The following is a 21,337-nucleotide window of genomic DNA, read 5'->3' as shown; positions in this document are numbered from 1 at the left end:
ATAATTTAACAGTTCACTCTTATGTTTTATTACCTATTACCTTTCTCTATCAAATAGAAAATCAGATTCTTCCTGCTACACCTATCTGTCACATCCTCTCTTTCATAATTTAACAGTTCACTCTTATGTTTTATTACCTTTCTCTATCAAATAGAAAATCAGATTCTTCCTGCTACACCTATCTGTCACATCCTCTCTTTCATAATTTAACAGTTCACTCTTATGTTTTATTACCTATTACCTTTCTCTATCAAATAGAAAATCAGATTCTTCCTGCTACACCTATCTGTCACATCCTCTCTTTCATAATTTAACAGTTCACTCTTATGTTTTATTACCTATTACCTTTCTCTATCAAATAGAAAATCAGATTCTTCCTGCTACACCTATCTGTCACATCCTCTCTTTCATAATTTAACAGTTCACTCTTATGTTTTATTACCTTTCTTTCTATCAAATAGAAAATCAGATTCTTCCTGCTACACCTATCTGTCACATCCTCTCTTTCATAATTTAACAGTTCACTCTTATGTTTTATTATCTATTACCTTTCTCTATCAAATAGAAAATCAGATTCTTCCTGCTACACCTATCTGTCACATCCTCTCTTTCATAATTTAACAGTTCACTCTTATGTTTTATTACCTTTCTCTATCAAATAGAAAATCAGATTCTTCCTGCTACACCTATCTGTCACATCCTCTCTTTCATAATTTAACAGTTCACTCTTATGTTTTATTATCTATTACCTTTCTCTATCAAATAGAAAATCAGATTCTTCCTGCTACACCTATCTGTCACATCCTCTCTTTCATAATTTAACACTTCACTCCTATGTTTTATTATCTTTCTCTATCAAATAGAAAATCAGATTCTTCCTGCTACACCTATCTGTCACATCCTCTCTTTCATAATTTAACAGTTCACTCTTATGTTTTATTATCTATTACCTTTCTCTATCAAATAGAAAATCAGATTCTTCCTGCTACACCTATCTGTCACATCCTCTCTTTCATAATTTAACAGTTCACTCTTATGTTTTATTACCTTTCTCTATCAAATAGAAAATCAGATTCTTCCTGCTACACCTATCTGTCACATCCTCTCTTTCATAATTTAACAGTTCACTCTTATGTTTTATTACCTTTCTCTATCAAATAGAAAATCAGATTCTTCCTGCTACACCTATCTGTCACATCCTCTCTTTCATAATTTAACAGTTCACTCTTATGTTTTATTACCTTTCTCTATCAAATAGAAAATCAGATTCTTCCTGCTACACCTATCTGTCACATCCTCTCTTTCATAATTTAACAGTTCACTCTTATGTTTTATTACCTTTCTCTATCAAATAGAAAATCAGATTCTTCCTGCTACACCTATCTGTCACATCCTCTCTTTCATAATTTAACAGTTCACTCTTATGTTTTATTACCTATTACCTTTCTCTATCAAATGACACGCTGTATAGCATTATGTTCTGAAAGGTTAAATGTCAGTTTCACTCAAACCATAAACAGCATTCTCATAAGTAAGTTAATGGCTAATTTGGATGAATTTGTAATAACTTGCAGCATTAAAAAGCCATATATGTTTTGAGAGGTAAGGGAGTTTGTTTACTTTATGCATGTTATTAGTCTATATTGTTTGGAGCATTATTTAATTAAATAAAAGTTTTTAACTGCAATACTACCTGTAACATAAAAAAATTAGGGTTAACTCTCTTCGACAACTGAAATGAAGAAAAAAGAATACTGAATAAGTATTTTATCTCTTATTTTTAATTTTATTATATACATATATAAAATTATAAAAACAAAAGTAAGAATATTTATAGGTTAGTAAAGATTATACTGAAAGTTAGAAGCATTAAATCAAAAAAGACTTCAAACATGGACAAAGAGTTCATGTGGTCAATCATACAGACCGAGCCCGTGCTGAGAGAGTTAATACTGAAATGAAATTTAAGTTCATCCATCCACACTTGTTCCATAAAAAACATCCTAGATAAACTTGCACTCACCTGTCACCAAAAAATTGGTGAGTATATTCTGGATGAAAAGCTTTCTTGTCGTCTTCAATGTCATTTTCTAATTGGACTAAAAATGTAATAACAGACATAAGAGGAATACTAGAGAAAAAGTACACTCTAAATGATGAAGAGGTAAATGTATTTGTAATTCCTTCACAATTATTTTTTAATATACAAAACTGGTACATTTTTTTAATCAGAGCAGTAGTTTTCAACTTTTTTTTACACTCAACAGCAAAAAAACAAAAAAAGCTTATTCCCCTTCCCTATCACAATAAATTCTGACTAGTATTCAAATAATTACAAAATACAGGTCAGTACAAACTAGGTTTTATCATTTATTACCCCAATCACTATCACCATCTCTAAGTGGGATGGAAGTGTCAGTGGAATTATTACTGGAAATACATTTTCAATTTAGAAATATGTTAACTTTCAAAATATATTTATCATCTGCTGACAATTTAACTAGAATCGCACATTGAGAAAGTCAAGGTGCCTGTGAAGGCATTATCTTTATATTGCATCTGCATATATCAGAGGTGTACCAACATAAAATTGGTACATAATTGGGGAACAACACTGCATCCAGAACATACAAACTATTTCCTGTATCCAGGGTGGAACGAAACATGAGTAATAATAATTACAGGCAAGCTCCAACCAGATAGCTAAGGTTTTACAACTTGGGATTAAGAGGTCTTGGTTCCTATATCCCAAATTGGTAGTTAAGGCAATTGGACTGCAATATTTCATCTATGTATACTTTTAATTGGATACCAATCTACAGCCACAAAGTAATGGATTCCGAACCACTGGAATAATGATGAGGAAGTAAGCAACACTGAAGCATACAAATGTTCTCTTCCACCTCTTGGAATAATGATGAGGAAGTAAGTAAACATTGAAGCATACAAATGTTCTCCTCCACCTCTTGGAATAATGGTGAGGAAGTAAGCAAACACTGAAGCATACAAATGTTCTCCTCCACCTCTTGGAATAATGATGAGGAAGTAAGCAACACTGAAGCATACAAACGTTCTCCTCCACCTCTTGGAATAATGATGAGGAAGTAAGCAACACTGAAGCATACAAATGTTCTCCTCCACCTCTTGGAATAATGGTGAGGAAGTAAGCAAACACTGAAGCATACAAATGTTCTCCTCCACCTCTTGGAATAATGATGAGGAAGTAAGCAAACACTGAAGCATATAAACGTTCTCCTCCACCTCTTGGAATAATGATGAGGAAGTAAGCAACACTGAAGCATACAAGTGTTCTCCTCCACCTCTTGGAATAATGATGAGGAAGTAAGCAAACACTGAAGCATACAAATGTTCTCCTCCACCTCTTGGAATAATGATGAGGAAGTAAGTAAACACTGAAGCATACAAATGTTCTCCTCCACCTCTTGGAATAATGATGAGGAAGTAAGCAAACACTGAAGCATATAAACGTTCTCCTCCACCTCTTGGAATAATGATGAGGAAGTAAGCAAACACTGAAGCATACAAGTGTTCTCCTCCACCTCTTGGAATAATGATGAGGAAGTAAGCAAACACTGAAGCATACAAATGTTCTCCTCCACCTCTTGGAATAATGATGAGGAAGTAACACTGAAGCATACAAATGTTCTCCTCCACCTCTTGGAATAATGATGAAGTAAGCAAGCAACACTGAAGCATATAAACGTTCTCCTCCACCTCTTGGAATAATGATGAAGTAAGCAAGCAACACTGAAGCATATAAACGTTCTCCTCACCTCCTGAATAATGATGAGGAAGTAACACTGAAGCATACAAATGTTCTCCTCCACCTCTTGGAATAATGAGGAGGAAGTAACACTGAAGCACACAAATGTTATCCTCCACCTCCTGAATAAACCAAAAAGGGAACATTCTTTACTTGGAATGATGAATTTATGTATGCTTTATTCAACCAAAGAACTGTAATTATGCACTTCCCAACCAAGTGGGCAAAAAGCATTTCACTTGCCTACGAAATTACGGAGAGGATGTGGAACACTATGCTCAACCAAGGACCTAGGGTAGCTCCCATGGATGCTAGTCTCTCTCTTACTGACATCAAGGAAAAACATTCAGACTCAGGTAAGAGGGCCCCCAACTTCACCCTCTTCTCCAAGAGTGAAGGAAAAGCCCCTGTCCACCACCCCAATGATTGGAAATGTGCACTGGGGAGTCATTAAGAAACAGTGCTCTGGAAACATTACAATAGGTGAACCAAGTTCCTTAAGTTTATAAAAGTAAACCAACCCTGGTTTATTCAATTCAATAATTGGCAGGGACAGGCAGAATCTCCTTCAGCTTTCTTATGATGGTCCATGAGCAGGGACCCAGCAAAATATGGTAATACCATCTGGCAAATGCCTAGATGGTCTTATGGAATACTTCATTCTATAGAACCTTTTTGCAACTGCTGGGAAATATAGTTGAAGTGGTTGCTAGTAGGGAATTGAATAGGAAAAAAAAACACACAACTGTCTGAGCAACATATGCTGCAGAGTGAGATCTAGTGACAAAAAGATAAGAGATCATGGAAAGTAGAGGCAATACAAGGACAGAAATACTCTTTATAATCTAACAAATATTGTTAAAACAGCCAAAGAAGTTGTCAAACCCTCAGAAGAAAAAAACTACCTGATCATGTACAGAATGTGAAAGAATAATATGGAGAGGAGTCAATATACCAGCCTGAAAGATAATTGAAATGGACAGAGAAAAACAAAGAAATGTGACAATCTGATAAGATGTGATGCTCAGGAGATTCCTTGCCTGTAAAAAAGTCCAGAATAAGTAACAAAGATATTTGTAAATTCATCTCATTCATGTAACTGGGGATAAATTCCTTGAAACTAAAGGATCTCAGTGAACACAGATTGATTACCATCATTTTGAAAGAAGTCAGTGCAAGCTACATAACGTTTCAATGCCCTGATAGGACATAACAAATGATCAGTGTTCAACTGGTCACAGAGGTGAGAAATAACTACTAAAAGAATTACGGAGAAGGGTTTATTCCCTTCCCTGGCTGCCAGAAACTTGGAATGAAATGAGCTATCTAGACCATGTGGAGCGATAAAGTATCTAGTGCACATGGAATATAAACAACTCAAATTTACAACATTACCATGCCAGCAACAACAAAAATACCCATTAAAGGAAAGATGGTACATGAGGTTATAGTCTTGAATAGATGGTGAAACAAAGCATGCAATACCACCCTAAAATCCCAGTTAAGTAAAGGAAAAGGGTATTTGCAAAGAACTTTAAATTATTAGAGAAGGCTTGATAGCACTGGTGAGTCAACAAGTTTCCAATGTTTAAAATAGCAAAACATTGCTGATAAAGCTAGATCCAAGTTAAAAAAAGAAGACAAAAAATGAAATATGGTGAGGATGTGTGTGAAATGGACTCGCACTTTTCATGAGGCACACACAAAGCACCTCTAGAAGGTAAACCCCAATGTCCTTAGAAGAGTATAGGTGAGGACTGTTGGATCAAGATTGCCTCAACAAAGAAAAACTTTGATTAGGCCAGCCAATCTAATCTTGGGTTAGCAATAGCTGTGAAGCAGAGGATAAAATCATAGCCAGAACTCTGAGGAACAGACAAATTATAGAAAGACATATAGATGCAATCCCATCCAATCTAGCCGGAATGCAGCTATCTCTAAAGCCCATGAATGAGGTATGGGAACCAAAAATACTGGTATTTTAGGTTCAATGAGTAAAAAATCTTTCAATCCCTGAAGATCTAAACTAAGAGCAAATCCATAGGAAAACCTTGGGAAAAACACACACACACACAAAAACAAACTAATCAGCTGAAACAATTTGATTAGATCAAGACCAGAAATCTGGTATGAAATTTATCACTCCAAAAGATGGCAAGGAGGCTAATATGAATAGAGTAAGTATTGTCAAAAAATAAACAAATGTTGAAAACAAAGATTCTAAGAAGACATGTCCACATGAGGGAAAATTTAAAAGACCATTGTGAAATTAAGGAAATGAATCATGATAATACTCCCCTGAAACATAGAGACCATAAACCATAACCTGTTGGACGACACAAAGTTCTAAATTATTGATGTGGAATGAAGATCTGTCCTTCATCCATATTTCATGAATTTCCTGACCTCTGAAGTGAGGCACCTAAGAAAGGAGAATTCTGAGAATAAAGGGGCAGTATAACATTACTGATAATAGTGTTGATCCAATCCAACTACCACAGAGAACCAAGAAATTGCTCCTTATAAAGGAGCTTGGATGTTGCAGTGAATTGGAATTGCAGATCCACTGATTGCACAGTAATCAATCAAGGGACAGCATTTGTCCTCATTCCAAAGGAATAAGAGATTCAAGGGATACTCACATTCACAAAAAAACAGTAAAACCATTGACTTAAAAGCATGACTACCTGTTCTATACCCTGGAGCCTAATGAGAGTTGGCTGAGTCTAGTTTAAGACTTGTACAAACTTACAGAAAACATATGTTGCAGATTCTAGGTCAAAGGGTAGACCCCTGAACTGCAGAACCTGATCCCTGTGCATAAAATGTAGATAGTGGCAGGATGAATTCACTAAGTGAATGTGGAGAAATGCATCAGCAACATCAAACATGGCTATCCACAGGCCTAGTGAAGAATGTCAATGTAGTTTGAGAAAAGAAATAAACTGTGAGTGTGAGAATATCAAAGAATTGGTTAAGCAGAGAAAGATCAATGATTGTTTGCCATTCTCCCATTGTTTTAGGCATAAGAAATAACTAAAATAAAATCCACTGATCAGTTGGAGGTAGAAATACCATAGATTTTGGAGGATAATGGAGGGAGAGAAGTGAAGAGAAACACCAATTCCAGTTTGGAACACAATGCAACCATGAATCTGTGATGGAGAAAATCAGGTGTTCACCAACTGCAACACATTCTTATAGACTCCACCCACCTAGGATAGACAATGATGCTATTAGAGACAGTCAGCCCAGGTGGAGGAGTTATCAAACTAAGGATGGAATCTACTCTGAATATCCACAAAATAAGGAACAGAAGCCAGAGTAAAATAATACAAGTGTGACCAGTTCAAAGCAATCACATTGTTCAGTTTAAAATGCCACGTACCCAAAAGCAGGTCTAGTTTGTGGAATCAAAATATACATCACTTGATGGTGGTAATCTAAAAAGCAGGTGAACAAACAAAAGAGGGTATAAGTTACATCTATCCCATCATGAAATAAAGCATTAAATCCACAGCACAAACAAGCAATATCAGGAGATAGAGGAAAAATTAAGTCCCCTCCTAACCTTTCCACCATTAAAGAAGGAATAGACTCAAAGGCTACCAAGGAAAGCCCAAAAATCTCATAAACCTGAGTGACGAATTGAAGAAAAGAAGGAGGTGGTTGATCCAAATTGACCTAGTGAGAAGCTGGTTCAGTAAAGGAAGGCAGTCTGGAAAATTCACCTTAAAATTCCTAGGCCAAATATATGTCTCCATCTCAAAATAGATCAAATCACGAACAGTAGAGAGACAGTAAAGGAATAGGGGAGGTCTAATTAGCCTCTGTGCTTGTAACACTAACGTGGAAACCATGACCCAAAAGTGTAAGATATTTTCAAAAAGTAACTGTAATTGTATGGAAATTCACAATAGGATACCAAAATCACAATACAGAATGCAATGAAGCACAGCATTGCTTTAAAGAAAACAATGACCAACACTTTATCAAGAAAAGGTGATTATATTGTCTGGTTTGCTTATACACAGTACCAGGATAAATGGTGCATTGATGCAGGTACAGAATGTCACAATGACAAGGATATTTAAGTGAGACCAATGTTTAGCTGGGCAAGGTCAAAGAACAGCTAAAGTTTCAGCAGATGGTAAGTATGTTTTGGAATGAAATATTGATTCAGTTCAGACCACATAAAACACACAAACTAGAGGCGAGAATGTTATTTTGATTTCAGGTCAAATGTTACCACACAAGAGCTTTGTCTAATTCTAAATGACACTAACACATACATCATCAATTTGCCTGAAAATGCAGGTATACTGAGCACTATAAAACATCTCTTGACCATTTAACAAAGCTTGCCTAGGATTGAACCAATAAGTTTATACAACACCCCTATCTATTTATTCATATCTTCAAACTTAAAAGTTTGTTTACTTTGCACATGCCACAAGTTTTTATAATGTTACTAATGTACGTCAATAAACTTGGCACAAAATGTAGTACATAATTTAATTTAAAAAAATTTATTTAAATTCCCCATTCTTCCATGTGTAACACAACTGTGCTCTGACTTCTCAAATTCAAAAATTCATAACTTCACTACTACATTTCTACAATTGTCAACTATAAACACAAACTATATACAATTTAAATCTAATGTTTTCATAAGTCAATCATAATGTGATTAGCATTATCTTTAATGTTTGGGTAAAGAAAACAATAAGTAAAATATAAAGTTTTACAACTCACCCCCTGAAAAATGATATTCAGAGGATATGTAAATGAAATATTAAAAACTTGAAGACGAAGAGAAAATTTTCTTTTTTTTTGCAAGAAAATCACTTTCCATTCAATCTGACTCAGTAAAGGCTTCATAAATACACATGTAATTCTTTGATAAAAATGCTTCACTGAAAGATCTGATATTTTATGTAGATCACTTGTGTTCATTTACTGAAAGCTTTCCAAATTACAAGAAGACAAAAGCTTACTACATTAAATTTCATGGTTACAAAGTTAGTCAAATACCGAACACATACACTGAGAATTAACACAACAAAGGCCCCCATAAATTAATTTTCTGAAAATACAAAATCTTGATTCATGTTCAGGGCACATTCCCCTATATTCAATAATCACACCAGTCTGATATTACTGATTGACACTGTTTTAATATGGGAAGATAGTTTTGATTGTAACTTGTAATATCTATTAAAAATCATTAGTAGGAGTACCCATACCCTGAATGGAAGTTATTTAAATTCATGATTAATGAAAGGTTATCTTAGGATATGAAAAGTTGTTTCCTTTATATATAATTTTAAGAAACCCCAAAACACTCACACAAACAGCAAAATTTGAAACTGTAAATTTGCATATATCTTTTTATGGACCCGACAAACCTTCATAACAAAACTGGTAAAGATCCATCAACAAGGGCAAGGTAGTGGTAAAAAAAACTCTGCAAAAACACTCATAAAAACTGCAAAATTTAAAACTGAAAATATTTACTTCCCCATGGGCCTAATGAAATATCAATTTTGAATTTTGGTGAAGATCTATTCACACCCTCCAAAGTATTTATATGGGCATACAACAGACAGTACTATCACATTTATATAGATGGTGCCAGTGCATTATATCCACATGTGATGTATTCATGACATCATATCTGCACCATGAGAATGTAGAAAAAGTTCTCTGTGACGGGATATGGAGATGACATGAGAAAATCATGAATCCTAATGCAAATCTACATACACACAGAATAAAACATTCTTGAAGATGAGGGTTGCATAACGTCATGTAATAGTTTATCCAGTATCATATAAGCCAGAGTTCCATTATAATATGAATGACTTAGCATAGCATATAATAATATCATTATCAAATAAAAATTTCACACAGCCATGAAAGTCTTACCAAGTTTCAATTCAATTGCAGAATTTGCAGAACAAACATAGTCATCCAGGGAATCTTTGGATAAGGAAATTCCTTGGAAAAATAAAAATAAAGCATTATTGAATATACTGATTTAACATCACAAAATCACCACATGTTAGACAGACATTCTGTGTGTGTTCATATTCCTCAAATACTGTAGGACAGGCAAATTTAAATAGAGGTCTAAATTCACATTTCATACCAAATATTTTAAAACTGTAAATAAATAATACTGACATTTTCAATGTAAAAAATAGACCTGAGTAGAATTCTTATCAGCCAATGCTCTCTATAGCAAGTTTTAACATTATATTAAAAGAAAGTTAACCTTTCTTCTTGTAAAAAAAAATTAATGTACACTATTTTTTTTAAATTATTGTTGGATAGTATGGTATTATTACCATCAAAAATTTAATTCTAGAAAACAATATGACAATAAAAACGGTTTAATAAAAAATCCACTTGATAATTTTTGCAAAACAGAATTGAAATTATAATATTTAATTTTGAAATTTGACATTCAAGTGTGCACTTAATTAATGAGTGGTGCTTTGTTCTGTCTGTTTTCAAGTAGAGGCATACTACAGGCTATCTGTGCTTTGTCCACTGCAGAGACTCAAATCCTAGATTTTAGCTTTTTAAGACCTTAAACTTATGAATAATCCAAAACACCTATGGATGTAATAGGATTAAACAAAGAGAAGAGCCTCATTACAGATATAACACGGATTTGTAAGACAGACATTTAAAAAGGTGTTCATAATAGAGAAATATCACAAGTGAATAAAAATGCCAATTTTATCATTTTATTTTACAGACTGGAATTCAGGTCATTTAGTGTTTCTTACTCTTCTAAAGAACAAATATACTAATGATATTTATACACCAGGAACTGTGACAGGGGAGGTAAAGGTTATTACCGTAACTGCTAAACACATGGATAAACCTGTTTATCCATCAGTTATTAGAATATAGCAATCAGGTCTCTTACAAATTCCTCCAAGAAACAAACACTGCTTTATGTGAACTGTGTAAAACAACTAATGCCAGTAGAGTAGTATGGTTCAACCAGCAGTCTATAACCAGTTCCCTGACTAGTTTTATCTGACATTCACACTTTTAATAGCTTTCCTAGGACAACATTTTCCAGATCACTTTCATTAAAATGAACTTCTAAGTGCCTTACACAAAATATTGGGAAAAGTAAATTTAGCAAATATACAGTAGTTACAATTAAACTTGTTTTACATATTAAATACACTTTACTTGCTAAGTTATAATCCTTTAGGTTTACCATCCCCTTATAGTTTTACCCTCCACTTAGGTGTCCTGAATAAATTTATATGAACTACTGAACATCTTTATTACCTTGTTTTTGGTTTCACTGTACCTTTTGTATTTACTCAATTTACAAGATAACTGTATACCAAAGTCAACAAGTTAACTAATGGTAAACATATTTGAAATATTAACAGTCAGTCAGTGAGACTGAACTCAGGTGATTATATGAGGTACAAATATATGCTGCAATTTCCAGTATTTAATTAGACCCCCCCCAATAACTATAACTAATCTCTAAACAATGTTTTACCATCAAGACATGAAGTTTAGGGGTCAACAGGACCGTGTTCCTCTTAAATAAAATAGAAGCATTCTTGTTCAGGTATAATACTGAGGCCCTTACACAGAACTTCTTTCTGAATTTATCACTTTTAACAGAACTCATAAAAAAAACTATGGAGAAAATAGCTCACTAAATATGTATCCCTATCTCATGACAAGTTTTACTGTTCCAACCACGACTGTACTTGTCCCATCTCAACCAACATGAAGAGTTCTGAATGGAGTGTAATGCATTTTTAGCAATGAATGTGATAATCAGAATGTGGTTGGATTAATATTATAATACACCCCTTTTATTTCTTAAAATTCATCAGACACTAGTTTGAGAAAGTAACAGACCTAATATTAATGTCTTATGACAAGTATAACTGATTCACAAACAAGGTATTAAATAATGAAACATGCAAAATGCATGGGGAAATATTTACTGCAATACTACGGTAAAACTACCACCACCTAATTTCTTGAGTTGATACAAAGTGACTGAAAAGTTTTATCAACACCACAGTACACTGCAAGAGGTTTAATGTGTTCTTTACTACTTTTACTGTTACATAATTACTTCAAACTCATTTTTTTTTTTTACAGAATAATAATGATAAGAGAGCCACCTGTTTACCACTAGCTGTCATGAAATAACCAATTGCAAATCATATGCATGCTTTTCTTCCAAATTCATGGATACAGCTGAATTATATATAACTGCATATAAGAAAGCAGTATATCTGTTTATTTTAGGCTTTTCTTTGCATGTAAATACAACTAATTGCTTTCAGCTTTCACTAACCACACATATAAACACAAATAATATTCATGCAAAGTACTTCATATAAATCAGTTTAAAAAATGTTAATGTCACGCTATTTGACATTTTTACTTTCATGATCAATGTATTTCCTATGTTCTAATTATCACTGGTGACATATATATATTACTATATTGTTCATGTAACCCCACCTGTACATATTCATGATTTAGTTAATTACAGTGTATAGTGTGGTATGAAAAATTCAATTGCATTTACTTTCATCCATTTATTTTTATTTTTACCAATTCCAAAATTTATTTATGACCCAAAGCTAGTCTCAAAAGGTAGTAATGCTCTTACCACCAAAAACTGTCTCATATCTACAACCCACACCACCATCCAATAACACAAACTAACCATGACAGTAAGGTAGACAAGTAACAGCTGTGATGTCATGACTTATGTGTTAGTGCCAATTAGTGGAAATAAACTATGCTTTGTGACAGTATCTTCAAGTCTATTTGAATAGTTATCCCAAGTTGCTGACAGAAGGAAATTGACTAAAGTAGTGACTTTGTTTGCAGTTAAGCACAAAGCTACACAATGGACAATCTGTACTCTGTTCACCACAGATAGGCCTGAAGCAGTGAACATGAAAAGAACGACAACCAACAAAAGATAATGTTTGTGGCTGACATTCCATATCAGTTAAAACATGACAATGTAATAACAACAAATACTGAAATAAACAATAACACAAACATATCACCAGGAAGCAGGCAGAACAACAAGTATCTATACACCAAAAGTTTGTAAAAGATATAATAAATCACAATAAGACAAATTTTATAAGTATCTATAAACTTAATCCTATTACTCAGTTGTTTTTTTCTTTATACAACTAGAACAATGGTATCAAAGAGAGAAACACATGGTCAGACTTAAAATTCACAACTTCAATTTTTAAGTTAAAACATTTAGAAAATTTATCATAACTTTTTAGGCTTAGAGATTAAGTGGAAAGTTTTACAGACTATTTTATTTCATAAATATATGCTACTGGGTAATGATAAAGTATCAAATACACTTCAAATAATAAGTGCTAACCCTAATATTAATAATTTAAGGACTGTTGCAGTATCTAACAAGAATAACTGGACACTTAAACAACTTTACTACATTATCAATGTACCAATAGTCTACCAGGTATTACAGCAATACATAAAAAGTGATCTAGAATAGACCACATTAATAATGAAAATATTATTGAAGCAGAAGTCCATGTATGTTTATAATCTACATACAGGTAAATCTGAATTGTACACAGTTGTTTTACACAGTTATATTGATACAAAATTTAATGAAACTATAATTGAACCTTGATTACCCATGGTAAGATGAAAAGTTTTTCATTTTAAAGAATAACAAAAACTTACAAACACATTTTTAATACAAGAATAACTTCAGTCATTTCTTTGATTTTTTTTCTAACTGCTTAATGCAATTGCAATAATTTCACAAATTCTGTCCACTCTTTTAAACAGTCAAATTTTTGACAAAGTTACTACCCATTTTTTGAAATTTTGTTGTCATTAGCTAATAAACACAACACTAAGTAAAACAAGACAAAATGTTTAGTGTCTGTTCACTTCCTTTTTCGCAGCTGTCTTCCTCACCTTTTGGTGATTTTCCTTTTTAATTATTTTATAACGTTACAAAGACTCCTGTATAAATATTGAGATGAACACAGTTGTTTAAGTTTACCTTTTTTATTTATTTGTCACAACTTTGTTTTGATTAGAAATTAGTCATAAAAAAGGCTTCTTTTTGCTTAGTATTTTTTAATGACCTGTTTTGGTAAGGAAACTGTTCATTATTATTATTTTTGGAATGTAGAATGTTTTCTTCTTTGTCCTGAAATGATTAAGACACATTCTTCATGTCGACCTCAACCTGGGATTAGTTGCTGTTGATTGTGTTGGTGATTTGATTCTGTTGTCAGTCTCTTGCATAAATCTTCAAAGCTGATTTTTAATTCTAACACTGAGATGGTGAGAAGAGTTACTATACAGGTTACACCATTATTTAGGGCCGTGTTTTGAAGTTCATAGTTTGGAAGGTTGATTATATCGTTCTTTACAGTGTCTGTTTCTATTTTTATAATGACAGGCAAAGTTTTCTGTTTAACTTTCAATTGATAGTTGAGCCTTTATAGTTTGTTCTTACGTATTAACGATGACAGTAAGTTTGAAAGTTTTCATTTATCAGTGTAATGAAAATTCATGCTTATAGGTTTAAATTATTTTGTTATGATTACATTTTATCAGTCACAGGACTCACATATCTGAAATTACCAGATAAATCAGTTTAATTCATGTTGGTTCTATTAGACATTCACATTGTGTGAAAGGTCAGTTTAATGGTATTATTATTATTATTTTTTTTTGTAACTAATCAAATACATAACTGAAATTGCAGTATAAATCTATACTTTTTAAAACTTTGGAATTCAATGATGAGAGTTTTCACTATCCAAAGTTTGACCAACTGTCATTATGAGAGCAAGTTAGCAATGTGTCAGGTTAAAAAATAGCAGCCTCTACATTGTGTATGGTACTGCCTACACCAGAAGTTGATAAAACCCAACCAAAGGAGTACAGATGAAAAGCCTTTCACAAATCATGAATAAAACTGCTTTTAAAGTTTGGCTAACCTTCCTTAATGTCAAGAAAACACTGCAAAAGCATCAATTTCCTTCTTCTCCATCAGCTGTAACTCATAAACCACTGGGTGCCTACGACAAGCCAGCACATCAAAACACTTCACTCTTCCCTAACACCTGCCTTTTCATACCTAGAGTAGCATGGCCCAAGGTACTTATCAGGGATTTTGATCAGTAAGCCATTATGTGTATTATATGGAAGTAGATAATCTATTGTATACTCTCATCACTCAAAATAGTATCCTGATTATGACATATCTTGCTTCCAGAAGTAATGCCTATAGATCAGATTATCGCTATCTATAGAAAAGAAAAGAATATGTTAATTGAAAAGTGCCTTCCACCTAGAAGTTACAGCTCCACTGGAAGTCAACAGTCCAACTTTTCAAACTCACAGATACTAGCGATAAAACTTTTATTCTAAAGATGTAAAGATGAAAAAAAGATCAGAAACCATAGACCATCCTTGCATTCAACTACCCAAACACTTCACTCACATGGTGGATGCACACATGCATTAGGTGGTGGAATGAGTAATGCAGGTTTTCTTCTCATTTCAAACACACTCTGATTTCCATCCCTACAATTTTAGCATTTTTAGTTAATAGTGTATATTTAGTCATTACCATTAGGTTATAGACATTTTAGAGCAATACCTGAGATATTATCAAAGAATAATTAACTTGAAATGCCTGTCTGATATACAGGTGGCACAGAATTGTGTTTCTGTAGAGATCACGGGTCTTACTAGTCAACTTTTTAGAGGTGAAGGAGTATGCAGTGACTTTATAGTTTAGTGATTGCAACTAGAATTTCTTGTGCCTGTTTAAACACAAGATAGGATTTAGCTTTGTTTATGACCAGCCTTTTGTTTCATAATGAAACAAAATGTCAGTGATAATAAACAAAATTATGTTATTAATTGCTTCCTAGTGACACTTGTCCCTCAAGTTTTTATGTTCATATAATATCCTGTACTGTATTTCATGTTTCATGATTATTACTAATAGTCTAGCTTTGAAAAATTGTTACAACTAAGTAGTTCTGACTTAACAAAGTATAAAGTAGCTCACTTTACTAACCTAACCATAAGTTGGGATTACCAGAAAATTATGGACCTCAGTCATGAAAGAATCTGAGTGTATTCGAATTTCCAAATGTATAAATTTCCCAGAATCAAAATATTGAATTACTGAACACCAAATAACAGGAAAAAAAATCTACAATACCAATTGTAAATCAGCTATAATAAGGTCACCATAATCACTAATTTTGTAGCAACCACCCAACAGGCACATGTTAGCACCAATGTCAACAAACGAGTACTTGACCAATACGAGCCACTAATGTATCAAATGACAGCTCTTTTATGCCTATGAATTGTTCCCTGTGTTTTTTGTATCTAGAAATATTTTATTTTTGAAAACTCACAAACAAAACTTTAAAACCAATAACTACCTACTAGGCATTTAATTTGAACATACATGAGCCATATAATAAACTAGGTAGACCATATTTGATAATTCACAAGTTGATATGTAAATATTATATATATATATATATATATACACACACACACACGTCTACACAATTTTAATTAACAGCATATTAAAAACAAGGAATCAGTATTGTAAGCAGACAATACATTGCCTTGACAATAGCTGCCTTCACATCACAATCTGGGTAGACCATATTTGATAATTCACAAGTTGATATGTAAATATATATATATACACACACACACGTCTACAAAATTTTAATTAACAGCATATTAAAAACAAGGAATCAGTATTGTAAGCAGACAATACATTGCCTTGACAATAGCTACCTTCACATCATAATCAGTAGTTAATCTGTCAATCAAGAAACCATAATTACAAAATCTCTCCTCTACTTTAACAGGTAAATATACAAATTCATTTCTTGATTTTAACATTTGGTTGTCCACAGTTTTCATTTCATTTATCAATATATTATACATTCATAAATAGAGGTTTTAACTTAAAAGTAATTTATTAAAATTAAGACAAAATTTTAACCCACACTGCCACAAGTTTTATGCAAAATCTTAGGTTACCAGAAAAAGGCAGTTTTATTTGTAATGTTAAAATTAAACATCAGTGGAGTACAGAAATGTCAATTTACAGGAAATTTTATTAATCTTTTACTGTTGTATCCAATAGTGTGCAATTATTTTTGCTATTTACAATTCAATGAAATCCTGTAAACAATAAAATACATGGCTACTGTAAGTTGTAATAGTGATAATAATAACTCATTCAATTCAAGCTTTCGCTTTACTGTCTTTACAAGTTTACTCGGTTTAATAAAAAACCAAAAACAACTCAACTGTAATAATAAAAGTTTAACAGTGAGTTTGCTTGAAACACAAAAATTAAAAGGTAATTTAACTTTAATAATATCTACTAATTCATTGTAAACAAGAGATTATTCTGGTATTGTTGCCAGTATTAGTAGTATCTTGGGAATGAAAATAAATCCTTGTTCTTTCTTCCAAGCTCAATAATATGTTAGGCTTAGTAAACATACTTTTTCCTCTCTTCCAATAATACAAACAAACAAGAACTTTCCAATTGGATAAATTAACTACATTTAATTATTCATTCAAGAAATATAGTGCATATACATGATGTTTTTACAATAACAGTATTACATTTTGAATGTTTAAAAGTAGAAAACAAGGTAAACTTCACTTACCCGCCATTTTTACAAGACTTCGCGCTCCTATTTAGATAATTCTCACATTCAGCCTATAGGGTTTGTTACGAGCCAATCATGTTCTTCAAGGCAATAACCAATAGTAAAGCCTTTCTTATCACATGCGAAACGTTAGCAAATAACATACGAGTTTTGAATGAGAATCTAGCTACACACTTTTATTTCACGTCATGGCTGCAGTGATGGTTGACATAACATCGATAGAGGAAAAGGTTTGATGGTGTATTTCTAATAATTAAGTTAAACCCTTAATAATTATATTTTATATATATTGCATGAGGGTGTAATTTTGCATTTACCCATAAAATTGGCATTATTTTCTTTGTAATAGCTTCTTATCACTTAAAGTTCTTTTGTTAAGTTTTATCTTTTTTAGCCTAAGCCTTTTTCTCATATCAGTACTAGACTACCAATGCTCAGTCCCACTCCTAGCCCAGCATGCAGAGCTTGGTGATACCCGATTTGTTTATTAAAAGTGCAGATTGTCAACAATTAGATGTTGAGGTACGCAATAATTGCTTTTTTAATTTTATGGTTTGGTTTTAAATAGTGTTAATTTAGGCGTTGTGGTGTAAGATACAGCAGCCAAGGTTTAAACGATATCATTGATTGTGTATTAACTTTCTGAAATCGTAACTTTTAATTTTATCAACTTTAATTTTCATTTTTTATAAAATTAAAATCATGCCTTAAAGTTAAACTTGCACTGGTTTGACATAGTTTAACTTAAGCTAAACTTTATTGTAGACTTTGTCTTCATGTTGTTAAATTAGAAGTTAGGGATTTATAATTCTACTTAGAAGTTGTCCTTCCTTGCCTTATGGGTTTATTCTACTGTGGTGTCAGTGGAGAAAGTAAATATTTAACATATTCTGGGCCATTTTCATGAAATTTAAACAGGAGTTTAAACTTTAAAAGTGCATGATTTTTTATACTAATTCAGGGGCTGGAAAGTGCTTGAAATTCATAATCAGTCTTTGCAAACAATGAGAAAAAGCTATTGAAAGCATACATTACCAAACTTTTGTTTGTACAGAGTTGTGCTGTGCAAATATTGTTGATGTGACATTGTTAAATGGAAAAAAAAAAGAATTGCAACTTGAAAGTTTGTCTCTCGCAAAACAGGTTGTGGATTGTTTGGCCAAAATTGTTACAATTTAAATTTTTTATCTTTGATTTGCATTTATTGAAAGCAAAACAGAAACCTGGTTATTAAAAAAACAAAAAAGAGTACTTATAAGAAATTAGAAATGAAAGAAAAGAGTAATATATAAAAATGTCAACCACAAAATATGCAGTATCCAGTGACAATGACAGAAGTGTCTAGGTGCTATTTATATCATCAGTTATATGAATGGGTGTTATGGTGTGAACTAGATTATTGAACTATAGTGTAAATGTTTTTTATGTATGTATTATAATGAGGGTGAGGATTAATGATATAAGAAAACAGCTAACAGTTTTTATTCTATTTAATATTAATAAATTCATACACTTGAAATAGAAATGTACAAGTTTGACTTTTCATTTTTTCACACACAGATTAGTTTAAATAGTTAATGCCTCCTATCTAAACTTTAGTCTCATAGTAAAAGCCCAAACCCATTTAAAATATGCAAAAGGGTGTTATTTAAAAAAAACTAATATTTCAAGATAACACATGTTCAAGTGTGCTTTATAAGTGTTTTGTTTGTTTAAAGTAATGCAAGTATCAAAAGTATAGAACCATTCATACATGATGTCAGGGTTTTCCAGCACAATGTTGGAAGATAAATATTTATTTTTGATGAATATTGATGTTACTGCTCGTAATGATAATTACACAAAATTACATTTTCAAGGGTAACTTGTACATTTATATACATTATGTGTACACTGCAAACAACTTGTGCAAGTCCATTTATCATACCTGAATGCATAACAAGTAAATCACACAGATTTTAGACTTATTTTCAAATCATAGCAATAATCCACAGACACTGTTGAGGTCACAGTATGATACATACACATACTATGTCCTTGACGTTTTAGTTTCTACATATTAAAGACTTTTATTGTGACAAAGCTTCCTGCTGCATTAACTATTTAAATGAAATTTTATTGTTGGAATAATTCTTAAGATTATTGTTAAGGAAGTTTTTTTATTTATATAGTACTGTATAATATTTTGTATCTAAGGCTCAGAATAATTGTCCTAGATTTTATTGATATTTTTATATAGTCTGGAGTGTTATTTGTGATTTACAAAACTTAGCATGTTGACATGGGTTGTATTTCAGAGAGTTTCTGTAGTAAAAAGAGCTGATCCTGATAGATTGAGAGAAATTTTTGAAAAGGTAAGCTTGGTTTTAATTTACATTGGTGAATGAATTTAATGATGCTAGTAGAAAATAACTGTTAGAGTGTTTGGAAGAGGAAGCTAAATTTGAACTATCTCCTGTGTCAAGTGTTTCAGAATAATGGATTGCTTTGATAATGAGGATGACAAATTTCTTTATCCATAATCATCATTTGTAAAAATATATAAATTTTGTCATTTTGCATGTAACAAAAGTGCATTTTCTTATGTCAAAGTTGAGATAGGAGCTGAAAGGAAATAATCTCACCTTGGAATATAAGGATGAATATTTACTTTTTAAGTATCCAATTCTAGTCTTTCTGCTAATATTCAGTGTTTTAGCCTCTTCTCATTTTGCAGAGATTGCTTGCAATTCATTTGTCTTATAGTTCAGTAAGTCATTTTCTATTGGTAAAATTTGTTCTTTACATAGAATGTTCTGAATTCAGAGTGATAGGTAAACTTACTCAAATTTTAATATTTAGAAAAATACCAATTTATTAAATTCTTTAAATGTATTTTTATAATTTAATCTAAAAACGTGAACTGATAATACTGAAACTTTCTGTATTTCATTGGCATGTTATTTTATGGTTATGATTTTAAGATCATGCTTCATGTTAGAAAAAGTTAAAATAATTACATTGTTTTTAGAGAATCATACATTTTATTTTTTAAACAAAAAATTATGGTAGTACAAGGATTTTATCAAAACATAGCTATCAGTTATGTATCCTATTTAAGAATTCTTTTTATGTTTTAAATTACAGTTTCAAGAATATGTTGATGCTAATAAAACTTAAATGTTTCATGTAAGTTTGTAGAGTTGGCGATACTGATTCAGAAACACTTGCAATCATTGTTATTATTATTAACTTATATTTTGTACAACAGATGGCATTAAATGCAAGTATACAATTTAGTTCCATGTGCATACATAATAAATCAGTTTTTGTTTTGTGTAACACAACCAACACAAAGGTGAGGCTTTGTGTGCCTTCTTATACTTGTTTATGTGCATACACACACATGCACTGACAAATAAGACAATAACAACCTTTAAAATCTTGTTTTTCTGGTCCATTAATCACTGAATATCTCAATACCTTCCATATCTGTCTTGTGTAATATACAGTCCAGATTATGGTATAGTGCATTATGTATATTAGGGTTTTTTTCTGGTGACTGATATATTATTTCCACTGGCATAATTATGTTCACAAATTGGTAAACTCACTATTTGGCTTTCATGTCAGACAGGAACTATTTCACCAACTTTCTTAAATGTCCATAAAATAGATTTTATGAAGGCTAAGAAGAGCTTTTATCATGTTTGTTGTTTGTTCATGCAGGACTAGTTTACAAATAGCTCTGCATGACCGTATTAAATGCTGTGACTTTGGTACTTTAATTTTAATTGGCCAAGGCAAGGAA

General features: G+C 32.1%; 2 protein-coding genes across 3 annotated transcripts in view; one reads left to right on the top strand and one right to left on the bottom strand.

Moving 5' to 3' along the window:
• Hat1 (histone acetyltransferase 1) overlaps positions 1-17,650 on the bottom strand; it is a 49,489-nt gene extending 31,839 nt beyond the window's left edge. Inside the window, exons 1-3 of the mRNA XM_076500400.1 lie at positions 17,545-17,650; positions 9,713-9,784; positions 2,024-2,099 (exon numbers count right to left, since the gene is read on the bottom strand). Of these exons, the coding sequence (XP_076356515.1) occupies positions 2,024-2,099; positions 9,713-9,784; positions 17,545-17,551 (155 nt within the window). The 5' untranslated portion in view covers positions 17,552-17,650. The remainder of the gene's footprint in view (positions 1-2,023; positions 2,100-9,712; positions 9,785-17,544) is intronic.
• The window catches only part of LOC143249850 (electrogenic aspartate/glutamate antiporter Aralar, mitochondrial-like), an 87,548-nt gene continuing 83,822 nt past the window's right edge, over positions 17,612-21,337 (top strand). The window contains exons 1-3 of one of the 2 annotated variants that reach the window (XM_076500398.1): positions 17,654-17,777; positions 17,965-18,069; positions 19,845-19,901. In XM_076500398.1, coding sequence (XP_076356513.1) covers positions 18,004-18,069; positions 19,845-19,901 — 123 coding nt within the window. In that variant the 5' untranslated portion in view covers positions 17,654-17,777; positions 17,965-18,003. Of the gene's footprint in view, positions 17,778-17,964; positions 18,070-19,844; positions 19,902-21,337 lie in introns of both variants that reach the window. The other variant, XM_076500399.1, reaches the window with a different exon arrangement.

The sequence above is a fragment of the Tachypleus tridentatus genome, chromosome 4 (genome assembly GCF_004210375.1).
Source record: "Tachypleus tridentatus isolate NWPU-2018 chromosome 4, ASM421037v1, whole genome shotgun sequence".
In the NCBI taxonomy this organism is placed as follows: Eukaryota; Metazoa; Arthropoda; class Merostomata; order Xiphosura; family Limulidae; genus Tachypleus; species Tachypleus tridentatus.
The sequence above is the reverse complement of the archived record's forward strand: the minus strand, read 5'-3'. Positions and strand labels throughout refer to the sequence as shown.